Consider the following 11,510-nt stretch of genomic DNA (forward strand, 5'->3'; position numbering starts at 1 on the left):
GGACTGTGTAGAGAGTAGAGATAGATGTGAAGGGTCGAGACAGGAACATAGGGTCCACGGGACTGTGTAGAGGGTAGAGACAGATTCGAAGGGTCGAGACAGGAACATAGTGTCCGCGGCACTGTGTAGAGAGTAGAGACAGTTTTGAAGGGTCGAGACGGGAACATAGGGTCCACGGGACTGTGTAGAGAGTAGAGACAGATTTGAAGGGTCGAGACGGGAACATAGGGTCCACGGGACTGTGTAGAGAGTAGATACAGGTTTGAAGGGTCGAGACGGGAACATAGGGTCCGCGGGACTGTGTAGAGAGTAGAGACAGATTTGAAGGGTCGAGACGGGAACATAGCGTCCACGGGACTGTGTAGAGAGTAGAGACAGTTTTGAAGGGTCGAGACGGGAACATAGCGTCCACGGGACTGTGTAGAGAGTAGAGACAGTTTTGAAGGGTCGAGACGGGAACATAGCGTCCACGGGACTGTGTAGAGAGTAGAGACAGATTTGAAGGGTCGAGACGGGAACATAGTGTCCGCGGGACTGTGTAGAGAGTAGAGACAGATTTGAAGGGTCGAGACGGGAACATAGTGTCCACGGGACTGTGTAGAGGGTAGAGGCAGATTTGAAGGGTCGAGACGGGAACATAGGGTCCACGGGACTGTGTAGAGGGAAGAGACAGATTTGAAGGGTCGAGACAGGAACATAGTGTCCGCGGGACTGTGTAGAGAGTAGAGACAGATTTGAAGGGTCGAGACGGGAACATAGGGTCCACGGGACTGTGTAGAGGGAAGAGACAGATTTGAAGGGTCGAGACAGGAACATAGTGTCCGCGGGACTGTGTAGAGAGTAGAGACAGATTTGAAGGGTCGAGACGCGAACATAGGGTCCACGGGACTGTGTAGAGAGTAGAGACAGATTTGAAGGGTCGAGACGGGAACATAGGGTCCACGGGACTGCGTAGAGGGAAGAGACAGATTTGAAGGGTCGAGACGGGAACATAGGGTCCACGGGACTGCGTAGAGGGAAGAGACAGTTTTGAAGGGTCGAGACGGGAACATAGCGTCCGCGGGACTGTGTAGAGAGTAGAGACAGTTTTGAAGGGTCGAGACGGGAACATAGCATCCACAGGACTGTGTAGAGAGTAGAGACAGATGTGACGGGTCGAGACAGGAACATCGGAGTAAGATAACGCGTCATGAATTTAACAATCATCTTTATTTTTTTTTGCAAAATTCATACATTAACTTTCTTCATAAATTTGATGAATTCGAATTGATTAATGGCAAATAAAACATGCCCCAAACAAAATGCCCCGGGCCGGGTCGTTTTTAGAAAAAAACGGTTTGAGAGATTTAAAGAAAGTTGATTTTATTTTATAGAAACCAAAATAATTACACTCGTGTAATTTATTCAAGATTATATTTGAAATTAGTTTAGCTTTACCAGTAAATATATATTATTTCTAGGAGGAAATCTCGACGGGAAATTGCTTACTTCACTTCTCGAATTTTTTGTCCTGTTGACAGTGGAGGCGTTTTCTTGGCAAAAGTGCAGATCCACACCTCTCGTGATTGACGCAATCTGCTGAATGACAGAATCCAGGCTAAAATCTTTCTATGGAAGATACCCGGGTGAAGATATCTAAAAATTAACCAATGGCAATGTACTGAATTGCTGAATTTTGAATCTGAAATATTGATATCATATGTAGGCCCTAATTGATTGAACCGTTTATGCGGAGAGGTGTGGATCTGCACTTAAGCTTATACCGTTTCCTTCTTCGATCTTTTCAATGAAAAGTTTTCAAAAATCTAATTGACTTTTTAAAATTGTTGGTAGGTTCACATGCGAAAAACGAATCCGATTCGCGCCGTAGTTGTTTAGTTCAAATAATCGACTGCGGTGGCGCTATTGTACGGTAGGGTCGAGACGGGAACGGGTCGAGACAGTAACGGGTCGAGACGGGAACGTGGATGGCTCATATATATATGCGCTATACAGCCGTGTTTACATTTACTGATGTGTATTAATATCGCGAGATGGCAGCACCATCTGGTCCGCAAAAATTGCCCAAACCTTCCAATTGTTTACTAAATGAAATATAACTTGCAATTAGAAAGCTAATTTTATAATCAATATGCGTATATGGGTAATTTCGTTTCTAATTCATCTTATCTATGGCCAATAAAAATATAGTTGATATTGAAATGGACTGGTTGCCTGTCGAATTCTGCGCCACCTGTATTCGAGACCGGCAACTAGTCTATTGTCGGGCACATGGCCGGACTTTCAGAAGTTCCGGATACGACCACCGTACCACTCGGCGCGGCCTCGCACGATATGCAAATGCGTTGTTTAGGGTGTGAATCAGAACGTAGTACTTTGTTTCGGGATTCAACCAATGTTTTTTTTTTACAAAGAACGAGTTGTGTGTTATTGTAACAAAGAGAAATTGTAATTCCCTTGATTGTGCGTTCTGGCACTCTCGGTCTCCGGCGGCTCCAAGTCCCGCCGGTGTCATAGAGTGAAATGCCTCCCACCGCATGGCAATAGCTCTCAGGATTAAGGGTTATGGTCAGCAGTCCTAATATGACTCTCAACTCGTTTAGAACGAACAGATTCTGATTCTCTTTACTTGGTTTTAGATGAGCGCGTCTATGGTTGAGAGTCACAGACCTTTTCAAAGGTAACATATAAGTCAAATGCAATGATTTACTTGGCTTGTTGACTTATCTCCGTGTTTAGTCGGTTTTCGATAAAACAAATGTGGCTGGTTTCCGGCCCATCTAACGATGCGATTTTTCAGTAAACCTATTTGATTGGCTGCAATACAAATGTGACTGGATTCGACCACGGGCCCGAGTAACAAACTTTTTTTCAATATGTTCCAATGATAGGAAATTTATTATCAGTTCACGTAAAATCTATCAAATATACATGTACAACAAACAACTGATTACATTGGACAAAGTCTCATTCAACATGAATGAATTAATCATAAAAATTCCGGATGAACACAGAAACAACTTAGTGATACATGTGCCGTACAATGGTATTTCAATCAGAAATGAATCATATATCTAAAACCAATAATATACATGTATCCAGGTTTTAAAAAATACGGACAACCAGTCGCCAAAGAGCTGTTTGAACACTGCTACAACAAAAAGAATTAAGTTTATGGAAAAGTTAAACTCTAAACACCTTTGAGCAACTGGTCCCACTATTACAGCGAGAAAACATTTACTATATAAAGTACTCGATAAAACGAAACGTTGTTATGGAATTACACTAAAAACTACTTGGTTCTTAAAAATTTTAAACATCACAGCGCAACCCCGTTACAACGAACTTCACTGTTTCTAAAAATCTGTTTGTTTACAACCGATAGTTCGTTATCTGTACTATGAAATTATCAAACTAATCTAATAATAATAATGTTCTAATCTGCTGGATGAAATTCTAGTTTTCTTACCGATAGATCGTTATAACGCGTTTCGTTGAATTCCATGTAAACCGGAAAATGAAGACGAATAAAGTATATCATTTCTCGCCATCAAATGTGCCCTTGGTGTTCTCGGAGGATAAACATTATTCACCCTGTTTGGATAACCGAACGGTAGAGGTGGTCTGAAGAAGTTCAAATCTCTATAATTCGTCGTCGGATTTCGGTGACGATGAGTTGGATATATGTGATACGACGAATTGACGGATGGAGGCGGTTTTAATTTAAAAAGATTATAGTTCGGTTGATTTTGAAGACGTTTCGCGCGGGAATTTGAACAGTTTTGAAGTTTAATCGGTTTGTATAACGGTAACTGTAGTGATTGTGACGATTGACGAGTCGTAATTGATTGCGTGCTAATTTCTCGAGTTAGTGTTGGAGATGTCTGTGTCTCGGCGTTTGACTTCTTATCTAACTCAGTTTGCACCGACACGTCCAATCTAATCGTTTTCGAGGGTATTCCACTGTCGTCGGAGCGAGAATGTTTTCTACTGAGATCGATCGGGATATTATGTAGGGTTTTCTCTCCTGTAAAGGAAAGATTTAAAGCTTCTTCTTGAAAAGTGGATCCATCCTGTCTTACACCGATACGTAGATCAATCGGTTCTCCTCTATCAGTCGATGCAGGGACGCCAGCGAGGACCTCACTGGTTTTTATTTCTATTGGCTCTCCTTCATGAGTTGATGACGTTCTATCAATTGACGTTTCTATTCTCTTGTTATGATGAGACTTCGTACCCTGAAAAGATATGACAAAGTTTTCATTCGATTTGTTTCAGAGGTTCATCTTTGCAGCAATCCCCGATTGTTACTCATTCTCCCCGCTGAACCACATAATCATCACAACAAAACATTCTGACTTTTAAAATATTGAATGCAACTTACAACGGGTTTCTTCGGAAACAACCCATCAACGTTTCGGTTCCTGAATTCAGCGGGTGACGCTTTCTTCGGAATCAACCCATCAACATTTCGGTTTCCCAATTCCGCTGGTGACGCTTTCTTCGGAAACAACCCATCAACATTTTGGTTTCTGAATTCAACGGGTGACGCTTTCTTCGGAAACAACCCATCAACATTTCGGTTTCTTAATTCAGCGGGTGACGCGTTGATTATCGAGAACCATTTATCTATAACCTTATCAATGAGAGATGAATCTATAATTCGCGTTATGTTGTTGTTCGCGTCGTCCTCAGTTGAAATCATTGTAGATTCATCACAAATGTTCATGTTTTGTATTGGTTGGCGATTATCTACATCACTTCCACGCGAGAGAGCCCGTTGAAACTCCCTGTGCGCAGAGTGAATAGACCAACTACTACTTAGGTCTTCACAACTCTGTGATTCTTCACTAGTCGAGGTGTTTAACGTATTCCAAAGAAGCGTAGGCTTAGTTGTTGTAGATGCATGGTTGCATCCTCTTGAACCTCGATGCTCGGTAGAATCTGCTGGAACATTTACAATACTATTTTGTTGATATGTTGATATTGAATCTTGTTTGGAAGAGGCTGCTAGATTTTCGGGTTGGATGATAGATGAATGGGTCACTGGCGCAACTAGTTGAAGCGTCAACTCATCAGGTGACGAAACACACTGACGAGCTGCAGAATCTTGATGAAGATTATCAGTCGCAATAGAGGAGTCACGTTGAAGGGTCGCTTCATTAACAGGTGGCGAAACACACTGACTAGCTGCAGAATCTTGACGAAGATTACCAGTCACAATAGAGGAGTCACGTTGAAGGGTCGCTTCATCTACAGGTGACGAAACACACTGACTAGCTGCAGAATCTTGACGAAGATTATCAGTCACAATAGAGGAGTCACGTTGAAGGGTCGCTTCATCAACATGTGGCGAAACAAACTGACTAGCTGCAGAATCTTGACGAAGATTACCAGTCGCAATAGAGGAGTCACGTTGAAGGGTCGCTTCATCCGGGACAGCACACATAGATTGAGTCACTACTGGGGATTTTTGTTGAGGAGCAATGGATTCAGCTTTAGATGACGATGTTGATGATTTGTGGCTTGTGATGATCGTTTCATCGATTAAGACAGGTGGATCATTCGTATGAGAACAGAGCAGTGTTTCAGTTGAATCGACAGAATACCGCCTCACAACTTCATCTATGAGATTTTCTAAATTGGAAATTTCTCGATCCGACATTGCACGATTTTTTATCTTTCGTTTTTTCTTTATTGGACTAACGATGTAATATTGATTTCCACCAATTAACCGGAGTTTTATCGGCAGCACCATCGACGGAGCAACGTCAAAATCATCATCTACCGTACTTGACATAGGACGTACGACCAGTTCGTTCTGTCGCATCCTTTTTCCATTTTCGTTTTCAGTATCAAAACTGAGTTTCCTTTTCAACGTTTCGATGTTTTCGGATTCATTTTGTGAGTTATATTTACGATTTTTCCATGAACTTTCGAACAATACGGTTTCCGGTGCAGGATCCGTTTCGCTTTCGTAAAACACAGTCAGATTATCATCGACAAGTTCTGATGAAGGAAACGTAATGGAACTCGAATTTTCATTTGACACACTGAATGTCAATCCGCTAGTTCCATCACTGACAGCAGCATCACCGTATTTCAGAAATTCCAAAGTGCCTTTCATCGGTGACCTAGATTGGTCAGGTACATATAATTGTAAACTTTCGATCAAATCCACTCGCGTCGAGATTACGTCACTGAGAATTGCGTCACGATATATTTCTTTTCTTCTTTTAAGCATTCGATTTTTGATCGATGCTGACGAGTCGTAATCGACAACTCGTCTGGTGGGATATCTAGTGCTTGTACAGTCATCATTCATGCAGGCTGATTTACATGAACTTAATGACATATTCTGGTCAATTGTTGAAGCCGTTAGTTCATTCTCATCAACTTCACTCAATTTCAAATCTTTACACTCGGGTTGGTTTTCTTTATTCACACATGTGTTGATATCAGAGGTTACTCCATCGAGTTGCAAAGACGCCGCAAAATCTTTCGCCTGAGTTGTGTCGTATCCGGAACTATTAGATAGGGTTTTATGTAGCGTGGAACACTCGAGACCTAATTCATTCAGATTGTTCGTAGTTTCTACAGTTTGCTCATTTTGACTACTAGGCATATTTTCAAGGTTTACAACAATCCTGGAAACATCTTCCATGTTTATATCAGTTCGTTCATTGTCAGTTTTCGATGAATCGATCCCAGTACATGTATCGACAATTACATTCGCAACATCAATCTGTACACTTCCCTGTTCCGAGCTCAACTTCGTATGAATGCCTCCTCTTCCTATCGAAACATTTAAATTATTTGCCTCGGTGTCTTCATCAGGTTTTTCGATTTTAACATGAATACTTATGTCATTTGTACACCCATCATCTTCAATCCAAACTTTTGAAGTGTAGTTCAATATTTCATGATCATCGATGCTTTGTAAGAATTTTACCACGAGTTCGTTGGCAAAAACGTTCGCGATATTCGTAAATAAGACATGTTCAATACAAGACATCATAGAGACGACCACATCATCATCAAGACGTTTGCCAGTTATCGAAATATATTTCGATTCGTAGAGCATAAACAACTGACGTGTTGCGCTAGATAATTTGAGTACCATTCCAACCAATGACGATTCGGTTGTTATTATTTCCTCGATGATTTCTGTTGACTCGGAGGTTACATCATTTTTGAGACATGTTTCCAGTATTTTCTTATCCTCAGCAGATGTGAGTTTACACAGTTCATTAGTGAGTGTAGTGATTATATTAGAAACAGCATCTGCATCCCTCGATTGATCGGACGTCACTAAAATCTGAGTTATCTTTGATTCAAGCAACTCGCGAAATATGTTAAGTTTTTCATTTTGCTGACCATGTTGTATGCTAAGCCAATTAGATACAGTTTTGTCCGTTTCAGTTAAAGCTTTAGCCGATATGACGCCTTCGCCAGAAGCATCAAAACAGCTAATTGCTTCTGTTTTGGAGACGGTATTGTAGGGATGATCTAATTCCGAGCTGGAAATTTCTACCTCATGTTGAATATCAATGCGATCGGATGAAAGATAAGTCACTTGAGGTTGTACTTCATTAGTATATACATTTTCATCAGCAATGGCATAAGCATCAACTTGTTCATCAGTACGATAATCATTTAAAACCAACTTGCTTTCATCAGCGGCATGGCGCCTCTCTTCTTCATTAACCACAGTCTTCTCTATATCTATCTCGATAATCTGAGGAGCATTCCTATTCTGCTGAACCTCCTCAATCACAATCAAATCAATCTCAGGAGTGTCTTCTTGTTCATTCTTTTTACTATTAATTTCCTCTATGAAATCAATCTCAGGAGCATTCCTATTTTGCTGAACCTCCTCGATCAAATCAATCTCAGGAGCATTCCTATTTTGCTGAACCTCCTCAATCACAATCAAATCAATCTCAGGAGTGTCTTCTTGTTCATTCTTTTTACTATTAATTTCCTCTATGAAATCAATCTCAGGAGCATTCCTATTTTGCTGAACCTCCTCGATCAAATCAATCTCGGGAGCATCTTCTTGTTCATTCTTTTTGCTATGAATCTCTTCTATCAAATCGATCTCAGGAGCATTCCTAATTTGCTGAGCCTCTTCAATTAAAATCAAATCAATCTCAGGAGCATTCCTATTTTGCTGAACCTCCTCAATCACAATCAAATCAATCTCAGGAGTGTCTTCTTGTTCATTCTTTTTACTATTAATTTCCTCTATGAAATCAATCTCAGGAGCATTCCTATTTTGCTGAACCTCCTCGATCAAATCAATCTCGGGAGCATCTTCTTGTTCATTCTTTTTGCTATGAATCTCTTCTATCAAATCGATCTCAGGAGCATTCCTAATTTGCTGAGCCTCTTCAATTAAAATCAAATCACGCTCAGGAGCATTCCTATTTTGCTGAACCTCCTCAATCACAATAAAATCGATCTCAGGAGCATTCCTAATTTGCTGAACCTCTTCGATAACAATCAAATCAATCTCGGGAGCGTCTTCCTGTTCATTCTTATTACTATAAATCTCCTCAATCATGTCAATCTCAGGAGCAGATTCTTGAGCAATTTCATCTTGCTCATTCGTGTTCCTTTGCATCTCCTCAATATCATCCAAATTCAGAATTTCAGTAGTATCGCTCCAAGTATCTTCTTCACAGGGAAGCAAAGCATTATCATCAAACGTTTCTACCATCGAGTCACTTTCATTAACTCCATTGCGAATACCCTCAGAACTATGAAGTCTTTTTTCAGCAACAGTATTATTCAAACTGTCACATGAAGCTAATTCCTCAAGGGCAGCTTTGTTTTTCCAAATATCACTCTCAGAGTTCGAACTCAGACTACCCACAGCCCACTCACAAGTAATAGATTGTTCACTGTCCACTGCTTCATGATTCACTACATGATCACCATTATCATCAGTGTCATCGTTGTCATCAGTATCATCGTTGTCATCAGTATCTATGAGTAACGAATAATCAACATCACTAGCGCAGAAATCATCATCATCATCAGTTACATGTGATAATAAGTCCTCATCATCATCAGTTGGACACCTATTCGCTTGAAATTGTAGAAAGTTTTGAAATCTTAAATTCAGATCATTTTCAGTATTATCATCATCAAAAACAACACTGTGATCTCCAAGCTCATCTAAGTAACCCGCCAGTGAGTTATTTGTCTTTCTCACATGACAATTTTCGTGCTGCAGTTTAGCAGAATATTCGGATTTCGACATGTCCAATAACGAATTACCAATTTCAGGCAGAGATATAAAGTTTTCAAAATCGACTAGTTCTGAATCCTCTGATTTGATAAGTAGATTTTCAAACGCCTTTTTGCACAGTGGAACACTGAATTCATCAACGCGAGTTAATACAACCTTCAGATCTTCGTGAATATTGAATTTTCGTCTGAGTTCATCCTCGCGGGTATCTCTATCAGATCGATGCATTCTGGTATTCAATATCTTATCATCGGAATCATCTACAATACAACCAAATATACATTTACTTTGAACATTAGCAACAACGATGAGAGACAGCTAGCGGAATCATCGAATCAAGCATTTTATCTACATTGTTACGATAAAGAAATTTACCACTACTTAAACTGTTCGATCTTTGACCAACAGTCACGGACCGAAGTTGTCTGTGGCAAAGACGTTTTTTCGTGGATCCACAAACTCGGCAAGGTTGTATCGAAAGTCTCTTTCCCGACACTGGTGACCAAACCGCTGCCCACTTACTTTCCATGTTTGAAGGCGGGGGACTCGGGGGTGGGCTATCAGGAGAATAGTCGAGACATCCCGAACCAAGTGAGTATGAATGACGCATAGCACTGTCATCAGATCCAGAATGGTTGAATTTAGATGAATTTCTCATTTTCTTCAATGCTATATGAGGAGAAATAGATGAAAAACAAATAGAAACTAGTTGGATGAAGACTTAAGTGAACCTGTCTACTGAAAAGAAATTATGAGAGTTCAAATAGCAAGCTTATATTCCAAGGTAACTTAAGTACCTGACCATAAGTACCCACAGAAAAAGTCCACTTTTCCAGCAAAAATGGCACGAAAAAAATGTCCTCTATTCATAATCTATTTCTCTTACCTGTCAATAGTCATATAAGAGTTTTCAAGTTAAACAAACATTTGTGTATAATCTATTTTGACTAAAGGCAGGCACAATTCACCTTATTCATACTATCTCAATGTGGAGGAAAAATTTCATGATAATTAAAAAAGGCATCTGAACATTCATATCATACTATCCTTAGGTCGAGATCTAATCACTGATTGACTTGAGTCAATAAATGCTAAAAAGAGTACAACCAAGTGTATATATATATATATATATATATACCATCATATAAGATCAATAACCTAGTTTTTACTGTAAGTTAAACACTAATTACAATATAGAATAAAAACTGGGTCATAGATTCTCTAATCTGAGACAAACAAAAAAGTAGAATAATTAAATATCATTGTTACACAGTCAACCCCCTATAAACTGCCACCCTCTCTTGATACCAGATTTCTTGTTTATAACAACGGAACATCAGCAGTTTTGGAACTAGTCAAACTAAACTTCCATAACCGCCAAATACATGTCACCATCCTGGGCAGAATATCAGAGGGTTGACTGTCTAATGGTCTGTAATGGTCTGTAGCTACCGTTTAGATAAACAACTCAAGTCATTTTAAGTGCAACTAAGAACCTAGTAACACTGAATTACATCATCCATCATTAAAATCCCTGTTTCTATCTCCAAAGCACTGACTATCCTATCTCCTCTAGCACGCTCACTTTCAACTAGGAAGTTATTAATCTGCACTAATCTAAAATTATTTAAATGTGGGCATACTGACACACTTGACAATACCAGTTATAACAAGACCTGTTGTCATACTGACATTTGTAAGCAATATGTTTCCTTGCTATGGAAATAGGCTACAAGTGATAACAATGTTGGTGAGTTTTTATCAGCCCGCATTTTACTGTCAAGTTATCTGAAAAATCACTTATTTATGGAAATCCTATTACTCTGACTCATTGTATCGGTCTCTGAAGCTGTAACGAAAAAAAGCTACGACTTAAATGTCATAACACTTGTTCTTATTCATTCCTCACAAATTCATTACTTGTAAACTGGGATGATAGGAAATGCATATATAACCTTAATCTTCCAGATGGCATTCTACCGAGAATGCTATCGTTGAAAGCAGTTCTCTATATTTTTGGTACTGCCGGTGTTTGTGTGCACAGCAGCTGGACCGAACTCACAGCTTGCCCTGGCTGGTTATAATCATTACAATCAAATTCTACAGCATCTAACTAAGTAAGAAGATTGATTAAGATTGGGGATTTTAAATACCTTTCTTGATGTCAACGTAAAATCGTTAATCTCTTGTCTTCCATCATAGACGATATACCGGTAATGTATACACAACACCACAGCATCCAACCTGACCTGAC

The 11,510-nt window shown here is 39.8% G+C and overlaps 1 protein-coding gene across 1 annotated transcript; it reads right to left on the reverse strand.

Annotated features, from left to right (window-relative positions):
- Positions 1-3,004: 3,004 nt before the first annotated feature.
- Positions 3,005-10,073, reverse strand: LOC141903341 (uncharacterized). The gene is made up of 4 exons (XM_074791445.1): positions 10,054-10,073; positions 9,632-9,925; positions 4,385-9,516; positions 3,005-4,238 (listed from the first exon to the last, which is right to left on the reverse strand). The coding sequence occupies exons 2-4, from the start codon at positions 9,912-9,914 to the stop codon at positions 3,480-3,482; spliced, it is 6,174 nt and encodes a 2,057-aa protein (XP_074647546.1). The 5' UTR covers positions 9,915-9,925; positions 10,054-10,073; the 3' UTR covers positions 3,005-3,479.
- Between the last annotated feature and the right edge of the window lie 1,437 nt (positions 10,074-11,510).

This window comes from Tubulanus polymorphus, chromosome 4 (genome assembly GCF_964204645.1).
Source record: "Tubulanus polymorphus chromosome 4, tnTubPoly1.2, whole genome shotgun sequence".
NCBI classification, from domain to species: domain Eukaryota; kingdom Metazoa; phylum Nemertea; class Palaeonemertea; order Tubulaniformes; family Tubulanidae; genus Tubulanus; species Tubulanus polymorphus.